This window comes from Rhyacophila brunnea, unplaced genomic scaffold (genome assembly GCF_057557595.1).
Source record: "Rhyacophila brunnea isolate RB1 unplaced genomic scaffold, BYU_Rbru_1.0 scaffold_2, whole genome shotgun sequence".
Classification (NCBI taxonomy): domain Eukaryota; kingdom Metazoa; phylum Arthropoda; class Insecta; order Trichoptera; family Rhyacophilidae; genus Rhyacophila; species Rhyacophila brunnea.
In genome coordinates, this window is record NW_028232859.1 from 400,582 (window position 1) to 419,826 (window position 19,245).

A 19,245-nucleotide genomic window follows, 5' to 3' on the forward strand; every position below is an offset into this window, starting at 1 on the left:
AATAATAGTATATTCATTGACTTGTTTTCTTTTTTAAGTACATACATAAAGTTTTTTAGTCATCTTTTTCACATGATTTAAGAATATTTTCATCCGATGCCATGACAAAACAAATTGACGTGCGGACACCTCGACTGTCTGTCTCCGATTGGCGCCTAGTGAGAAATTTCATCGCACCTACTGTTGAAAATTACTTGCCGTTTCACTGAAGTACGCTCTTAATGAACCAGACAATATCAACATTTCGTTGAATTCTTCAGAAGTTTATCAGCATTAGCATTTTTATGGTAGCATTTTGGAAATATCTGAGTACTGAACCAGGTTGAGTGTAAAATTTTACACAAAACTGCATATTTAACTCAAATTTAATTTTTTTGGTGTTGACTGACAAATGAACTGGACGATCGATATCTATAAATCATACATAACTTTGAATATTTTATAGATAGAATAATATTTTTTATCCATTATAGTTTGGTTTAGGCAGGGCTGAATGAATTTAAAAAAATGAACCAACAATATGTGTAATCTTAATCCAACAAAAACAAATAAGTATGAATGAAAAAGTGTGCACAAGTTTGTCGTATCGCCCAAAATACACCAAAATTATTATGGTTTGGTAGGCAGGGTTTAATTGATTTTTAAAAACTAACCAATACCATCTGTGAATTGTAGTATTAATTCAATAAAAACAAATGCGTACGACTAACAAAGTTCAATGTGCACATTTATGGCGGATCTTAACAGCCTCCCTCCACCCTTTGCAACTGGTATATCATACATAATTAATGTACTTACTATATCACTCATCATGTAAAAGACAAAATAAACAAAGCAGGTAACAAGTGTTATGATTTCGAATGCTTTGTTGATGTTCGAGTGCATGATGTACAGAATTTAATTGTCAACCGGCAATTTCTACTTTATTGTTGAAATTTTCATAGCTACATGAGCGTCGAAGCAATAAAGGCAAGGGGTCACCCGATTCAAAAGCAAAGCAATACACGTTATCTACCCTATCAAGTAACTGTGTGTTCTCAACAATATTCAAATATGCCATGGCCTCAACGGCTGACTTTTAGCACTGTCAACTGTCAATAAAAAGGTTTCGTTTTGATTTTTTTGCATGTGTTACGCCGAATGTGCGAAATTGAATATTACATGAAATGGGCAAAATTTTGCCTAAATCATGAAAAATGCAAGCCCGTTGTCTTATTCATGAATTAGACAAAATATCTGGAGAGTGCGTGAAATCGGCAGTAATTTTTCTGCCTACTTCATGTCTTGGACAAATTAGATACTAGCGCTACGGTGGTATTTTTTGCAACTAAACTAAATGTGTGAAATGCTCGTGGATTGGTCAAAATATACGTATATTGTCTATGGTCGAAATAGGTGGTCGCGCTCCGGTGGTATTTTTTGCAACTAACCAAATTTGTGTCAAATGTCATTGATTATAATATAAAAATATACCAATCAATAACTAAAATGACGTTCATGTCCATTTACTATGCGCAAAAAAACTAGAACTATAATATGATAACGGATGAATTTTATTTAAAGGTATTTTCGCGATTTGATTCGTGCTTGGGTATCGTACATGCAATGGTCGATTGTATTGTTGACACTTGTTAGCTAACCTCAAAATGGACATTCAGTTGAATAATTCAGAATTTCAAAACCTAATCTAACCTAACCTAACCTAACCTAACCTAACCTAACCTAACCCAACCTAACCTAATAATATTATATTATGTCCAATTATAACTAATAAAATCATCCGTATTAAATTTACTTTTTCTGCTGTCATGTTGACAGTTTAAGAATTCCATGCCCTGGCGACTTCATGTACTCGGTAGAAAATTTACCTTATTCATGAATAAGGCAACAGGCTTGACTATTACATGAATTAGCCAAAATTTAGCCCATTTCATGTAATAGTCGATTTCGCACATTCGGTGTAACACATGTAAAAAAGTTTCACTTAAATACTACTACTACTTCACCATGTTTGATCCTTGGAGGCTCATAATATGGGCCTCCTCAGAATGGTGGTTGTATTGACAGATTTTGTTTTTACAGAAATAGATGTTAGCCACTTGCTCAACCTATTAGGTCGATACTCTGACTCCAAACACAAATTGAAAAACAATATGTATATTTGCCAGACCCAGGATTCGAACCTGGGACCTAAGTCGTCACTCACCATCACTTAACACATTGATTGCCAACTAGTTTTACATAAAATAGTTAAAAAATGATTATTTGTTTCTAAGGTATTATTTGATAGGTTATGAAAGAATATAATGTTTTTTTCATTTTCGTCCCATGTGTCCGTCGCGGCGCCAACAAGTTAATTTATTATATTGCGCCGGGCCGGCCATTTCGCCGGTCACCTGTGTTGACGAGAGCATGGTGCCATTTTGAGGTTGAATTATATTTAGATTTAGATAGTATAATAAACAGAAAAGGCACAAAGACGGAATAAAAGTTTTCAAACTGGGTAGTATAATACCTGGTTACACATAAACTAGAAATTTACGTATATTATATACATCAGGGGGGGGCAAACTGCGGCCCGCGGGTCGCATGTGGCCCGCTGGGTATTTTTTTGCGGCCCGCCATCATTAATTGTACTTCTGATTACGAATAACTTTTTTTTATATATTTTTAAAAAAATATTGACAATAGATTAAAATTTGAAGAATTTCTTGTTTCGTAAATGTATTATCTCAGTACGTCTTCCTTGCGTCTCGTCTCACACTATGTAACCACTATTTTCTACGTTGAACATCGATTTCAATAGATATTGATAGTGTGCCGACAGAGCTACAACTTGAGATTATTGATCTGCAGTGTGACACTGATTTAAGAGAATTGCATCGTCGTGAAGAAATCTCCAAATTTTACAATGCCCTTAATTCAGACAATTTCGACCAACTTAAAGATTATGAAAGAAAAATGTTCGTTATTTTTGGATCAACCTATATATGTGAACAAACATTTTCGATCATGAACCTCAATAAAAAATCTTTACGATCAAATATCTCCGATGCCCATTTAGAAGCAGCTTTGAGAATATCAACTACAAAATTAACACCGGAATTTAAAAAAATGTTAAAAAATGTACATCAGTTTCATTCTTCTCATTAATTTTTTGTAATGTTTATTTTTCGTGATAATAAATAGTGTATATCTAAAAATGGTATTTTACTTGCGGCCCGCCGCTCATTTTTAATTTTTGAATTTGGCCCTCCATCCAAAAAGTTTGCCCCCCCCCTGATATACAATTTAATTTTTATTTTTATATCAATAAAAACACATTTACAATTTAAAAGAACTTTTTTTTCATTATGTACATTCTTTACATTAGTGAGTCTATATTTTGTGACTGGGAAGACATATTTTCAGGCCAAGTGGCAGTAATATACAGAAGGGCCATGCCGGTCACCGCATATTGAAAAATTCACTGCGCGCGTGCCCGCCGGCGCTGTAGAACAACTCTAAGGTTGTCTTCTTTGCCGGTCACCGGTGACCCCCATGGCGATCAACGTGTTAAATAAATACTCTAAAACACCTTTTAAAGATTTCACAATGGAAAGGCGTTGAAATTACCTGAGCGGTCTTGGCTCTGTGATGTGGAGGGTGGCGTGCTCGACGGGCGCGGGCGGCGGGCTGAGGCGCAGGGGGAGCGGCAAGCGCAGGCGGGGCCACTGCCGGTGACAGCCAGAAACCCGTGTGGTCGGGCGAGGCGGCATAGATGCGCAGACTGCCGTCCTCGCACAGCAATATCAGAGTGGTCTTGTGCTCCTGCTGGCCGGACGAGTGACGCACCGCTACCATGTCCGTGATCTTCGCTTTGGCCGGTACTACCTGCCGTCCGAGGAGAAACATAACAATGTCATAAATTTTATTTTTCAAATGAGAATTTATCTACATACGGATGAAAAGAGGATACGCACCTTAATCTCCTGAACGGCTACACTTCCAGGTTTGAGCATGATAACGACGGGATTGTTGGAAGCCTGAAGGACGGCCGTCACCAGGCCAGGGTGGCCGGGCACCTCTTGCCACTGGCAGAGAGACTGAGCTCCCTTTCCTCCCCGCGCACCCTCCTTCTGAGTCCCACCTACAGCCATCAGAGACACTCCTGCAACAGGGAACGGTCCACATTCAATATCCACTAGAATGGCACGACACACATACGATTTCATTTCAACTATCAATTCAATATTGATATGTGAGCGAGAAAAGCATACCTTTAAGAGTGTCTTCCACAGAGACTAGGGGGGCCATGAAGCTTTTGCCTTGCGCATATGAGAAGAAAAGGATTTTGAGAGTGTGTGAATAGTAGATGGACACACCGCCGCCTCCCACTTGACCAGTCACGTCCTACAAAGAAAAAAACTATAATAATGGCTCAACCGAGTAGGGCTTTTCATTATAACAATAAGTAAACAGACACAAACCTTGATATCGTTGTGCTGGACATCGACAGTATTGGTGATGTAGAAAGGTCCGTTGCTGGCGTGCGAATCTCGGTTCATGGCCTGCCAGTAGATGTGTCCCGCGCTACCCATACACAACATGAATGTGCCACTCTCTTGAGTCACAAACGTCACGTCTCTGACCTGAAAACGATAATGCGAAACACATTCATACAGGTTTCTGTCGATGTTAAAAAAAGCGATATTTCTTCAATTATAAGTCGAGTGATGACCTTTCCGCTGGGAACCAAGAAGTGATACTCGGGCTGTGAAGCATCTTTGGAGAGGTCGTATATTTTGACAAAATCAGCCGTGACAAGTGCCAGCGCGGTCTGCTCTCCGGGAAGCCAGATTCCTCGGATTATGAAGTTGCCCGGGTCGAGAGCGGGCTGCATCACCAAGCGGTCATACACCGAACCTAAAATGGTAAAGTGAAACATCGGATTCAATAGACTGCCTCGCATTAAAGTGGCTTGCTTAGATGGAGATGTTACGGAATGGGGTCTCACCGCTTCCATTGAAGGTGATGACGTGACACTCCCTCAATCCGCAGACGGCCAAGACGTCTTCGTTCCAAGGATTGGCGCTCAGAGTGAGCACCGTGAAGGGGATGGGAGCCGATGTCAGCCTGGTCAGCGTCAACTTTCTTTTGGAAGAATCGGCTTGCTTCAGAAGGGCTGACAGCTGCAGTATGGTTACTTTTCCTGGGACATATTACACATTGTTACATCTTGTTCTAATATTATTATATTCTTTCTCATATTCAGCCAATTTTGATAGTAATAACACCAGGTAATAGGAAATATTATGGATAGGCTAAAAATCATACGCAATGAGGCCAGCCAAAGCAGACTCGAGTAAAAGGCAAAGCATTCGGAAACTTGCCGACAACGAGTGATCCTACCTCTCCTGCCCCTCCCGCTGCTGTCTATGGGTTTCCTATCATTGTTCTATACAGTGCTTATACAGACGTGTCTGTTGTGTTCACTTGTCAGAACATTTTTATTGATTTCGTTAAAAACTGATTATTTTAATATATCTTGGAGACCTAAGAATTCATGTGATTTAGTGGTTCTCTGTTATTAATAATTGGAAGTGACAATCAAAGTAAGTAAACTTCTTCTGTGTATAATATCATAATACAGAAGGACGCTTGATAAATTGAGAGTCAGTTCAAAACGACAATAACTAATAACTTATTAATTCTCTTCAGTCTACATTAAAGAATATCAAACTGTGCTAGTAAGTATGTTATCAATAGTATGAGAAACAGAATAGATAACTAATATTATTTTCAAGTTAGTACTTTGTTACAAATAATAATAATATTTTATCGTATTGCTTTTCAAATTGACAAACCTCGTCACGCAGATTTGATTGTCAAACAAACAATCAAAAATTATTTAAATGAGTTAATTGTTAAATATACCATATTTTCAGCCATCATCATAACCATTTATCGGCAATAAATATTATTTTAAGATATTGAAGTTCTGGTAAAATTATAAATGCTGATGAAGTCAGTTTGAGGTAATGTTTATGAAGTATTTCAGAAATTTCACTAAATTCACCTTAAATGAAATGCGTTATTTATATAAAATATGTTGAAAATTAAGTAATATAATTTAATTTTCAATTGAGAACTTACTTATGTAATGAAATTGGATTTGAGAGTGTGTAGTTTCCTGTACCTACTCATATTTTTTTGAGAAATCAAGTCGGTCTGAACTCTATCACCATAACAGTAACCAGTAGATACAATAAGATTATAGGTAGGTGTACGTTACCTAGTTAACTGTGCACTAGGAGTTATTATGAAAATAAATACCTTCATTGGAGTAGAAGAAAAAAATATTTATTCCTACACTATTCATATATGTATGGATTACATCGCTAATAAAAATATGAGTTTTAAAATGCTATTGCAAATCGATATTTCCAGCTGTCTTGGCACAGGGAATGGTTTGATTTTGATAAGACGAGTTATATGATAAATAATACACCAACATTAACACACCTTCCACAAATGTAATGTATAACTCAATGCAATATGTATAAGACAATTTTTGCAAATCGATGTTACCACCGGTTTTTGTATAAAGGAATAGGTAGTAGTCTGACTTTGACGGCTGATGAATAACAGGAATGTATATTTATAAATAACAACATACAATACATTTCGATTTATGAAATTTTTATAATTCAATTCGAAACGAGAAAGGGCTTATAATTATGTGGTTTTGCTAATCAATATGTCAGGCAATCTGGGATCTGATTTTGATAGCTGAACAGTGACGGTGGGACCACTCGTTTGAGAAATATGCTTTGTATCTTAAGATGGAGCTGGGCCAGCGTTTTTGCGACTACACAGTACGCCGTCGTACAGATAAAATTCAATCCCTTTGGGAAAAAAAACAAAACGACTATATCAGTACAATACGAGGGATGGGAAAGAATAACAATCGTGTGTCTGATGAAATGTCAAAAATAAGAGTAACTATTTTGTCACCTTTCTCATGCGATACGGCCAGATTTTGTCGTCTTCCGTGAGGTAAAGCCAAACAGCACATGGCAACACGCCGCACCATATGAGCACTGATGAGCTGCCTGATGGCCTGCCCTTGCTCGCCCGTATATGACATGCGTACATTTTCAAACGCACCCTCTTGAGAGCCTGCCAAAAGAGATTAACACATGATACACGATAACCAACATTTTCATATTTACCTGACTTTTTTGAATAAATGAATACCGTGACCATGACACAATGATTGTTATGGTTTATGAAGAGCGTGAACTATCTTTCACCCATTTCAATATACTAAAGGTATGAGAGGAAAGATAATATCGTGGGTATTCTGCGAAAAAGCACTAAGTCAAAATTTTGCTGTTTTGACTTAATGATGAGGTAATCTTATTAAGAGTACGCTCTATAGTATACAAAAACACACACAGTCATATCTATAAAACTGGCGAAGATAATTTATGTTATAAGTCAAAAAGACATACATCTATTCAGAGAAAAGGCACTAAAGAGACTTAGTGCATTTTCTTCTCTCAATCCAGGCTATATTCACAAAATTCTGCCTGCGAAACTGCACTAAGTCATACTCAAAGCAATATCGCAGACAGGAATTTGCATTTGTATGAAGTTATTTTTTTGTCTCATTCGTATTTTGACCGTTGACAGGATAAGTGTATTACTGATTTATAAACGTACCTAGCTAAAAATGAGGTCACGGGCTGCGAAAATATAAAAAATGGCAAAAAAAAGTGAAATGTTGAAGCTAAATGGTAAGTTTCTTTTTCTTATTTTAGTGTGTAACTGTAACATGCTTATTTACTATTATGTGGATACATAACTTAAAAATGTTTATTGCGTTTACTGTTTTGTTGAATATCATTGAAATCTTTTGTTTTAATATAACAAAACTTATATTACATTAAAGTATACCTACTGTAATAATTATGTGATTGTTGAATATCTACATGTTGTTTTGTCAGATACATCATAATTTTGCTTTTAATTGTTTGTCATAAATGTTATATTATTTATTGTTAATACGAGTACTATCTACAAAATCTACATTATACTTATTTTCATTTTCTAGTGACAACTACTACTTTTACGGATTTATCACAAAAAAACAAGTTGAATGGTACCCAAAATAAGAAGGAAATTAGATGTAGCCAGCACCTCAATGGACTTGCCAATTAATGAAGATAGTTTGTTGGATGATAGCCAAATACAGTTTTTTACAATGATGGAAACATTAAATTTGTAGACTTTAGTAACGATGACATTGCTGATGAAGATTACATTCCAAGCCCATCTGATTCTTTGGATCCTTTAATGGCATAGAAGACAATAATTCTGGAAATGCTATTATTCAACCTGACGAACAACAGCATGATACTTACGTCTATGATTTATACTGCTGAAGACAATAGTTCTAGTGATCCGTCTATCCAACCTCAGCATATAGATAAATGTACCATTGAAAGGTGTCCAAAAGAAAATGCTCGTTGGCGTCAATCTAAGCCAAGTACGTGGAAGATAAATGTGGAGAAAAAAAACGAGATGATTACCTACCATATTTGGGAAAGCATGATATCTTAAAGCAAGCAAAGCTCCCTAAAACAATCAATTGTGCTAAATGCCGCTATCAGTGTTCTGCTAAATTTTCAGAAAATGAGCGTCTGAATGTATGTAAAATGTATTAGGCAATTGGATCTCATGAGAGAAAAAAGGATTTCATTTTACGAAACTTTTCTTTTGAACAAACATGTATAAAAAAATATTACTAATAGGGACAAATATGTTTTTTCTGATTTTTATACTTTTGATAAAATACGTTTGTGAAACCATTGTAAATATTGCAAAATTGTATGAAAAAAAATATATGACATAGTCACCATATACTGTGTTTTCTGTTTTTGTACTTTAATTTGTCACCGAAAATGCACTAAGTCAAGTACTACCTTCATATTTTTTCCAAAAAGTAGCAAACCTGCGGTTATTTTTTAGTACCACATTAAGAAATTTGTAGCCAATAAAACGATCTGCAATTTGAAATGCATAACTACATGACCTTTTATATATATAAAAAAAGTTAAGAGCATGCAAACTTTCAAACTCGATTATCTCAAAACTAGTATTTTTGACTTAATGCTTATTCGCAGAATACCCACGATATATTATATCAAAATATATTTCGAATTCACCGGACTCACCCAAGGTGGGAACCATCAACTGATCTGTAGTGTGAAACCTCTTGTCTCCGTGGTGCAACTGAGCGAGGGCACGACGGGCGCGGCCGTGTCGACCGACGGCCGCGTGCCTCTCACATGACGCCTTCACGGGCGCGGCCAGGGCTGCCAGCAGACGCTGCAAAGATTCCACAGACTCTGCCCAACGAGGCTGGCTAGCTATCCAGTCTCGGGCCCCTAACAGGAAAATAGATGGTTGTCAACTGAAGACTATATAAGAATATAAATACATTACTGGAAATGTCCTGTCTGGCTGTCAGTCTATTAATTATTTATTGTCATCTTGTCAATCTTAATCTAAGGAAGAAAATCTCTGACCAAGTGTATCTGGATCTAAACTACCAACACAGGTATTTGTATTTGTACCATTCTTGCAAAAATTTATAATCTAATACTATATAATATATACACCCGATCCTCTTTTAACACGGCTTTTTTGGACGGTTTCGAAACAATACGTTTAGAAAAAGTACCGATTATTTTTTATTTACACTGATTTTTTTGCTTTAACACGGTTTAAAAAATCTAAAAAGAATAAAAATACGTATGTATGTACATATTTATCAAAAAATTGCGTTGCAATGGACCGCACGCCACTGGTGCATACACATGTTGTCACCGGATGCCGCCCAGACATACATACGTACATACATGGCGCCACTAGTCAGTTACTTCGGGTGCGATACGAGAGACGCGCCGCGTGCTTCGGCGTCAGCGTCATTTAATATTTCCAGCGATGAGGGTGATTTTTCGCCAGCGAAAAACAGCAGTAAACGGGCACATTTATTGTGAAGTAGCGACACTGAATGAATATATTTCTCTATGCTAAATTTAATTTAAATTGAAAACTATGTATTTTTATGTAGATATAAAAGATTATTAAAGATTTATTTTTAAGTTCAAGAATTTCGTATTTTGAGTTGATTTTAAGTAATGGAACCTATCTACCATTTTTGTATGGGCACCTTATCTTCTTTTACACGGTTTTGTTTTGCACGGTAGTCTTTGGAATGTATCCCCCGTGCAAAAAGAGGATCGGGTGTACTATATAATACATATAATGTATTATCATAGATAGATTATGTGCAACACAATGTACGATAAGTGGTGTGTTCGAATTCCACTCAGTAAAAGGTTTTATTCCCAGGAATTTTTTTTCAATCTAAACAAAAACCATGAAAATTATTATAAATATTTATTTGTTCAATAATTCAATACAGTACAAAGGGAGGCGCGCTCACCTTGAAGATTGGAAGCGTATGCAGGTCTCCTAGCAGTGGGTGGAGAAGCGGAGCGAGGCGGGCTGGATGGGCGCCGCCTCAGAGAGGAGCACGGCGGAACCCTCTCCGAAGAATCTGCTCCACGCCGCGACAGAGATTGGGAAGAACTGCGCTTCACCAGGGCTTGGCAGCTGAAGCATATCAGGGAATGTCAATATGGAGGAAAAAAATCGCACTGTCTTTTGAGCCGGCTATGTAGTGATAGAGTATTTACCTGGAGTCTTCCTTGGCTCCGCAGTCGCAGAAGAAGTTGCCAAACTTGGCATATGAGACGTCGTGGGAACGATGGCAGACGAGCGCGCACACAGTGCATACGCCCACCCCGTCCACCATCTTGCACGTGTGGCAGTGGTACCAGTGCTGGTTCATGAACTCTCTGGCTGTTGTGGTGAACGTGCATAACTTTAAGTGCAGCATCGAGTCCTCATCCTGGTAACAAATAAAACAAATTATTGTCTATACGGTTGTATTCCTACAGGCAAATTCTGAATACTTATTTCCTTATTACACTAAATTTATTGACATCCAACAATATATAGCAAAAAGTTTTGATGGTTTTAGTTACGAATTATTATCAGCTAAATTACCACTATTAGTTATTATTATCCACTAAAATTTAAAACCATTAAGGCAACAATTCAAGAAGAACAAATCGGAGGACTTATATTATCATTTGATTGCCAAAAAAATTAGTTGTGGCGAAGGTCCCAGATCAATGGCCGTATTGTTCCAGACAACTGTTTTTATACAATTTCACAATAAACCATAGTACATCCAAAGCACTTCAAAACAAGAATTCTGTGTGCAGTCATATTTGGCGAGAAAACGAAAGACCTAAAGGGTCTAATGCTAATGAAATAACATCTCTGTATTTTCATTTCTTAATATCCAAACTCGATTTAATTTCACGAGCAGAGTTGTTTTGCGATGAGTGTCCTGACCAGAACAAAAACAACGGCTATGGTTGGTATGCTTAGCTACTGGCTGTTTAAAGGTTCCCAAAAACGTTAGTAGTTAGAAGTAAGTCTTATATTTCCGCCTTGACGGTCACCAGACCGTGCTTTTTGGCCAAATAGAAAAAGAAATTCGTAGAAAAGAAGTTATTGCCCAGTCACAAGATTACGACGTTACGTTACAAGCGACTGAAATTCTTGAGAAAAAATTTTGTGGTTAAGGTGAAGCCTTTACTCAGCCTTTCTAAAAGAGGCACCTAGCGGAAAAATACAAAGCTTGCAATTTGAAACATTTTTTTGATAATTTACAATTTAAACTGTATTAATTAATAAATATGTATCTGAAAACATTAAAAAGAAAAATATTTTTTATTTTAAGTCAAAGATAAATCTACAATTTATAAAATGTGTATTTGGTGCAGGTCCCACATTATTATTACATATTATTTTATAGTCATATTTATTATTAAATTTAGTTTATTAAGTTTTCTATTTTTTGTGACAGAGATTTTTGACTAATTCATAGTTTTACTATTTTTTAAATTCATTTTAAAAAAACATCTCTACAAGACGTTCACAAAAATTTTCTCAAACCGTCTGCAAAATGTACTAGACAAGAACCAACCGAGAGAACAAGCCAGATTTAGAGGAGGATACAGCACTATGGACCATATCCAAGTCAGAGAAATCATAGAACGGTGCCAGGAATACAAACTGCCACTATGCATGGGTTTTATAGACTATCGAGAGGCGTTCGATTCCATAAAGAAAGGTTCAATATTCGATGCACTCAAAAATCAACGAATCCCTGGGCGCTATATAAATATTTTCAATAATATATACAGTAGCGCAACAGCATCTGTCAATCTCCATAAACCATCGCTCAGATTTCCTATCAGCAAAGGAGTCCGACAAGGTGATACAATCTCACCTAAACTATTTACAGCTACCCTTGAAGACTTATTCAGGCAACTTGACGGGAATGACAACGGGATCCCCATAAATGGAGAATACTTGAGTCATCTGCGCTTTGCTGATGACATAGTAATTTTCTCGCAAGACTCAGAAGACCTCCAAAGCAGAAAGCAGGAACTCGCTGAAGTAAGCAACAAAATAGGTTTGAAAATAAATGTAACATGAAAGATCCTCATCAATGGCACTCAGCTCGAACAGGTAAAAACTACATCTATCTAGGACAATAAATGTCATGGAGGTATATTTGATGAAATTGTTCGCGAGTTAAACTAGGCTGGAGTGCTTTTGACCGCCTGAATAATGTCTTCAAAAGTGACCTTCCACTGTGCCTAAAGCGCAAAGTGTTGTGTGATTCCCGTAATCACATATGCGTGTGAAACATGGACTCTAAGTAAAAGAGAACTTCTGCGGAAGTACGTGACAGCACAACGCTCAGGACCGAGAGAAGTAGAAGCAGCTCAGGCTGATGATGATGATAAATAAAACATCCTGGAAATCACATAACTGGACGGGATTCTCTATTTTTAGTATTCTTACTATGAGCATGTTAAGACATCTCCCATGACAACACTGTGGTGCTCCAAATACTGTTTTTGATGAATGAGATTCTATACAGAAATTGAAGAAGACATACAGAATCATCAGCGCTGGTGTCATCATCGTCCTGAGCGTCATCAGGCCAGTCGGCGTCGAGCGGCGGGACATCTCCGACATCCCAAGCGAGTCCCGCGGGGACAGAGTGTAAAGCCGCCGGGGCAGGAGCCAAACCGGCTTCGCCACCCCCTGCCGCATGTAGCGCGTCCGTTACGTACGCCAGCAGGTGGCACGCCGCATCCAGGTGTGATCGCTGGGACGGGGACGCGCCTCCTTCTTCAAGACGGTCCAAGACATCGGGGGCGCATAGAGATTCCACACTGCCAATGACACATTCGATATTAATAAGGATTAATGACATCTTAAAATACAGACAAGCCACTATAATGACAATCCAATCCATTCACGTGCTACTTATATTATACTGACTATATGTCGCATCAAATTCAGGAGCGGTGGCTAGTCATCGGAATCAAACAAAAGATAATAAAGAAGAACTGACCAGGTGTCGAGCCATTGCAAGGCAGCCGGAAAGAGAAGCCTGTGCCCCAGGCCCGAGTGGGCGTCGGCCAAGCGGGCCGCTTCCCGAAGCAACCTGGGGAGTGGCAGGCCTGCGTGGGACGGTCCCAACGCTTCGCCCGTCAACGACACCAAGGCCTGCAGAAGAGCCAGACTCGTCGCTCGATCGCTGTAAATAATTACAATACAGGGAAAGATTAGTATTATACTAGAGTACTAGACTATAGCCAAGTGTTCGGTTACGATTACGAACCGGTAACAATTTGATAAAATGATAACAATTTTAAAACTACGATATTTGCTTTATTTATGTTGACTAACTCATCTTTTGGGAGTGGGTCTAAGATGGATTTGTAACTTGAAACAGCTGTCAACATGAACATAAATAACTATAAACAATAACATTGTAGAATTAACAAAAAAATTTAAAATCATTACAATGTAGTCCTACCGCGTAATAATATAATTAATAAATACATTAGTCGACAATATCATTTAAACTCATGATTGGCTAATTGTTTTTGTGAATATTGTAATGTAGGATGTTCAATGAATTCCAGAAGAAATTTGAATCAATAAATCAATTATTACCTCCTCAGGCTGTGGATGAAATTAGATACAGATACGGTGAATTGAACACATGAAAAGAGAGAGAGGATATCCAATCCTTGTCGGCTTTGCTTTTTGCCTTAGTCTCAAGTGATGTCGTGAGACACACCAAAGGGTTTCAAATGAAACTGGGATAATTAAAAATATTGACAAAAAGCGGGGATCTAACCAATGGGCGATGGTGTGCTTGGTGAGGTTGGCGAGGAGAGTGGCGTTGTCCGTGTTGTCGGCAGCGTCGGCCATGAGCGCCACAGCCACGCTTTCCTTGCTATCGCTCGCCCCGCCCGACCAGCTGCAACTCTCTGAGAATAAGACCGATCACATTTTCATTTTGATACTTAATTACTTATTCTTCTCTTAAAGCCGTTACAAGTTTCAATCAAAATAAACATAATTTTATTTGACTAAATTTGACATTAACTTGGTCAACATGATACCTAACTAAGGATCAGAGTTATTGTAACTATAAATCTTTTCTTTGAGGTGTAAGGAGGTTAAATAAATGAACAAGCGGTTCTGCTGAACGTAATTCAGATAGACAACATGAGATGGATGTTTAACTTACAATAGCGAAATCAGTCAACTAATTTGGGTGAGAACAACGTAGCATAATATTATTTTTATTACTAGGCCTTTGCCTTTGCGGAGGTGTGAAAAAGAACATATTGTTATAAAATGTTTATCTATTTTAGCTATGCAATCTTTTAGCAAAGTATGGTTCCGCGTTAAGTCATTTTAGTCATTACGATCTAAGATTTTGATTTCATGTTTTGTTTTCTTTTTTGGATATATTGGATAAATTAATAGCACAAATAAGTCGGACGACGCATAAGCATGCATATGCGCCACATGATAAATTGGCGAACCTGATTGTTGAGTGGGGTCGGCGTGGCCGTTTCGAGGAGCCGGCGACCTGAAATGAGAAAATACATTTATAAAAACATTTACTGAATTCAATCATCCATTTGGACGGCTGTATTGTATCTGACTTTTATAGAAATGGGAGGTTACTCACGAGTCGTCGGATCCTTCGTTGGGTTCTCTGAGATCTCTGTTAGCGGGCTGCGAGACAGCAACGGATGCAGAAGGGGCGGGGGCGACAGGCGGAGCAGTGGGAGTGGCGGGGTCGCTGTCGCTGGGTGTGGAAGCTGCGGCACGCGGTGGCAGGGCCGCGCCCAGGCACAGATGCGACAGCCACGCCGGTGTTAGGCCGTCAGCCACGACGGCAGCCAACTCCAGATCGGCGTCGGTCGCATCGTCTCCTTCGGTGCCGGGCGAAAAGTCAGGACGGGCAGAAGCAGAAGCCGCTGCGCTCCGGCAGAGTCCACCGCAAATGGGAGAGGGGACGCCGTCAGACGAATCGCATGAAGCGAACAGCTTGTTCAGCAGTCTGTGGAGATAATTTTATTAACAATATAATAAACTTTTAACAAGATACAGTGATACAGAGAAGCATAGAAATATATGACCGGAGATACTGACTTGACGACTCGAGCTGCATATGGCTGACCGGCGTCATGAGCAGAGACGAGGATGCGACCGAGGAAGACTTCCCCATCCGTGTGCAAACTTTCCAGAGCCGACCGCCCCGCTGGTCTTTCGAGGACTTTCTCCCAATACTTAACCTGAAAATGTATGCCTCGTTTAATTATCAAATTCAATTGAAAGTGAGAGAAAGAGCGATAGAATAAAGTGAACTCACCATGCTGCGCAGTATCTTCTCGTTGGCGGGAGAGGGGCAGTCCCTCATGACGGGGTACATGCCACGGAGCACCTCTTCGTGCAACGCTTGCTCCACACGGTGAGCAGTGGGCAGCAGCGCGGACAAAGCCGCCCACGCCGTCTTCTGAAGGAACTCCAACCTAGCGTCTACCTGCAACATGGACAGATGATAAGAGCACGCCCTTACCAAGGTGTAGAACTAACTTGCGTTCGTACTTCACAAGTGTACAATACCACACATTGAAGATGCCAACTGAAATAGTAATAGGTAAATAGATGTGGTTTACCAAATTGGCTTGTATATTGTTATGCCACTTGCTGGAGATGTTGTTTCATAGATTTTGAAGACAAGGACTGTTGAACCCATTCAGCACAGTGGGTCTATTCTATACACAAGGCGGATATTGACGGCTAGGGTGATAAATATTATCACTTTTTCATATTAAGGTGTTATAATTGTTACAGTAAGTTAACCGTCTAAACTGTCAAAACTGTCTATCTCGCTCTAAAAGTTAACACAGCCAAGAGGGCCTGTTAAAACATAGCACTTTTTGACAGTTTGGGCATTTAACTTATTGCAACAATTAACCGCCTCAATACATAAATACTAGCAGAGCCAGCTGGCTATCGCCAGTCTGTTTTGCTAGGTCTTGCAGACAACTTGGCGTCCTAATGACATGGTGTTGGATTTTAATAAAAATGTGATGTAAACCTAATAAAAAACATACGCATAGACGGCGCCGTAGTCTTCCCTACGGTATGGATTTTCACTCTTCCCAGACAATTTGACATTTCGTCAATTTCTCATATTAAAAATGTTCAGGTTTTGAGGCTGTGAAGATCTGACATAAATAGAGCACATTAAACTTTGTCAGGCATACGTATCATTGTTCATTGAACGAAAAATACAAATTGCAGATCTTGTTGGTAAATTTTAAAATTCAATTAAACCCTGCTTAAATCAGTTTTTTAATTTATATGGCGGCACTCTTGATCGCAAAAAGTAACATTTGCTGTGTATCGCTAAAACTAATAATAACATAACTGTCTACAAGTTCATAATTAGTAACACTGAAATCTTTATGTCCATAATATTGAAAAATAAATAAATTGAAATTAAAGGGACTCACGGTGGCAGGTAACAGGAGTGAGACGGCTCGGTCTCTGTCGGCGGCCCTCTCGGGGTCTAGAAGGGAGGCTACTCTTGCAGCCAGCAGTTCTACGGCCCCTGATGCTAGCAGCTGCAGAGGAGGTCCGGAGCCCCCGTAACTCATCAGCTGGCAATGCAGGGTCAACAGCTGGAGGACTGCACTCTCCGATGGGATCGCGTCGTTCAAAAACGAATTCTGTCAGGGAAAACAGGCAATTCATTAAATTGAGATCATCCAAAAACGATGAACTGATTATTTTCACCGATAGGACTTACGGGGGACATGTCGGCGGCGGGTGCAGCAGCAATGCGGTCTAACGCGCTGCGAGTTGCAGGGGGCAGATGGGCGCGTAGCCAGGGGGCACCTCGCGTTCCACAGCACCGGAGAACTCCCTCAGCTGTCCTGGCCTCCGCCGAATCATCCGCGCCGCCAGACTCGCGTACCGAGCACGTCCTGCAACATTGTTATTTATTCAATTTTCAAACAAATCAATAGCAAACATTAATAGTTATCGGTTGTCCTTGAGGATTCCTTGCAATAGAGATTTTTTTACATTTGTCACGTTTTTAATTACCGTTTAGACATTTTAATCTAATTATATTAACCCTTTTACTCCTACGGGGCCGATATTTCGGCCCACCATACCTATGCGAAAACTCCATCTGGGCCGATCCATCGGCCGAAAGTTTGGAACCAAATTTACGATTTATTCCAAAATTTTCCCGTCATATTTCGTCTCATGTAGACAAAGCATTATATTCACTCTGTGTTGGGCATGACTAATATTTTTTATTTTAGTGCCGCACTTGTTTATAATTTGGCATACCCTAATAACTCACAAGTCATAATTGCTCTGCTGTCGAACTCGAGACCAAAGAGGGTCATAAAAATAATAAAACATTATTTTTATGACACACTTTAAATTCTGATATTTCTTTTAGTTGTTTTATGATTCATATATCACATTACAAATGAGTTTTGTAATTTTTGAACTAACAATGGATGCCACTGTACTTTTTGTAAGATGGTGAAAAAATACATGAATATAAATATTATTATAAATGATTTAGTGCTTTGAGACTTATTTTTTGAAATTACTTCATTCCCATATCAGTTAGTCGTCGATACTGTATCGAATTCTCTTGAGATTTCGTGAATTGAATAATATTCTTGAATACCTTGGACACTATACGATTTTTTTTGATTACTTTATAAAAATTCTATTTCATAGATAAATAATAATTTGTTTATTTTTTTTTCTGTTACTACATCGCACCGTGAGTGTAAAACCAACGTATGTGCAAATTACATAGTTTGGAGATATAAGGGTTTGAAGTTTTCATTTGGTCAGGATAAATAGAGTTTCTAAAATAAAACGATAATATTTGGTGTATGTATACATTATGACATGTTCTTTTATTAATTTTATTTTTTTTCATATAAATCCCTCAAGATTACAAGTTTTAGCAGTTGCTATGGTTTTACACTTTCATGATGCATAGAAAATGTTGATATTTCGCAGTTACCTGAATTGCAGTAAGATTTTTATTGGGAACTTTGGTAATACCATTATAATATATTATATTATATTATTATTAAATAAATCAAGAATGATATTTACCTATAATATTTTGATATTTTAAGCTTAGTAACTATAATTTATACAATTTTAAACCAAAATAAAAATAGCAAATTACAATAATTGTAATGTTTTTATAATTAATTTTATCAACGTCAATTATTATCTGAATCTGTATTTAAATGTGTAGATGAAAGTTTTTTTTATAAAAATTATGGTGTATTTCTGGTATCACTTTTGATGAACATAGGGAAATCAAGTCATTTAATTTTGCTTCGGAGATCCGAGGTGGTTTTATAAATGCTTTGTGTAGTTGAGGTTGTACTGATTGACGTCCGCCCTGACGTTTTCTAATATTTATTACATCAAACACTTCTGTTTCATACTTATTTTTATAGAACAGGCAATAAGGATTGTTTTTCCTCACTTCAATAACGCAAATGTCTACCCAACTAACCTTTTTACTATTTTCGTTGAGTTGAAAATTATTGCCCATTTCATTTGCTAACTTGTGAAAATCAAAAATCTCGTCAGTGCCAATTTCCAGTGAATCACTGGAATCCACTGTATTGGTATATAAATTGGACCTGACTTCAAGACTATTTT

The 19,245-nt window shown here is 38.1% G+C and overlaps 1 protein-coding gene across 1 annotated transcript in view; it reads right to left on the reverse strand.

Moving 5' to 3' along the window:
* Positions 1-19,245, reverse strand: part of poe (E3 ubiquitin-protein ligase-like protein poe) — a 77,735-nt gene that overhangs the window by 34,164 nt on the left and 24,326 nt on the right. The window contains exons 23-41 of the mRNA XM_085946834.1: positions 17,336-17,513; positions 17,040-17,255; positions 15,890-16,060; positions 15,670-15,812; positions 15,203-15,577; positions 15,054-15,100; positions 14,357-14,489; positions 13,562-13,747; positions 13,100-13,379; positions 10,752-10,966; positions 10,499-10,668; positions 9,222-9,434; positions 6,997-7,161; positions 4,997-5,191; positions 4,721-4,905; positions 4,470-4,631; positions 4,260-4,392; positions 3,963-4,150; positions 3,616-3,873 (exon numbers count right to left, since the gene is read on the reverse strand). Coding sequence (XP_085802960.1) covers positions 3,616-3,873; positions 3,963-4,150; positions 4,260-4,392; positions 4,470-4,631; positions 4,721-4,905; positions 4,997-5,191; positions 6,997-7,161; positions 9,222-9,434; positions 10,499-10,668; positions 10,752-10,966; positions 13,100-13,379; positions 13,562-13,747; positions 14,357-14,489; positions 15,054-15,100; positions 15,203-15,577; positions 15,670-15,812; positions 15,890-16,060; positions 17,040-17,255; positions 17,336-17,513 — 3,613 coding nt within the window. The remainder of the gene's footprint in view (positions 1-3,615; positions 3,874-3,962; positions 4,151-4,259; positions 4,393-4,469; positions 4,632-4,720; positions 4,906-4,996; positions 5,192-6,996; positions 7,162-9,221; positions 9,435-10,498; positions 10,669-10,751; positions 10,967-13,099; positions 13,380-13,561; positions 13,748-14,356; positions 14,490-15,053; positions 15,101-15,202; positions 15,578-15,669; positions 15,813-15,889; positions 16,061-17,039; positions 17,256-17,335; positions 17,514-19,245) is intronic.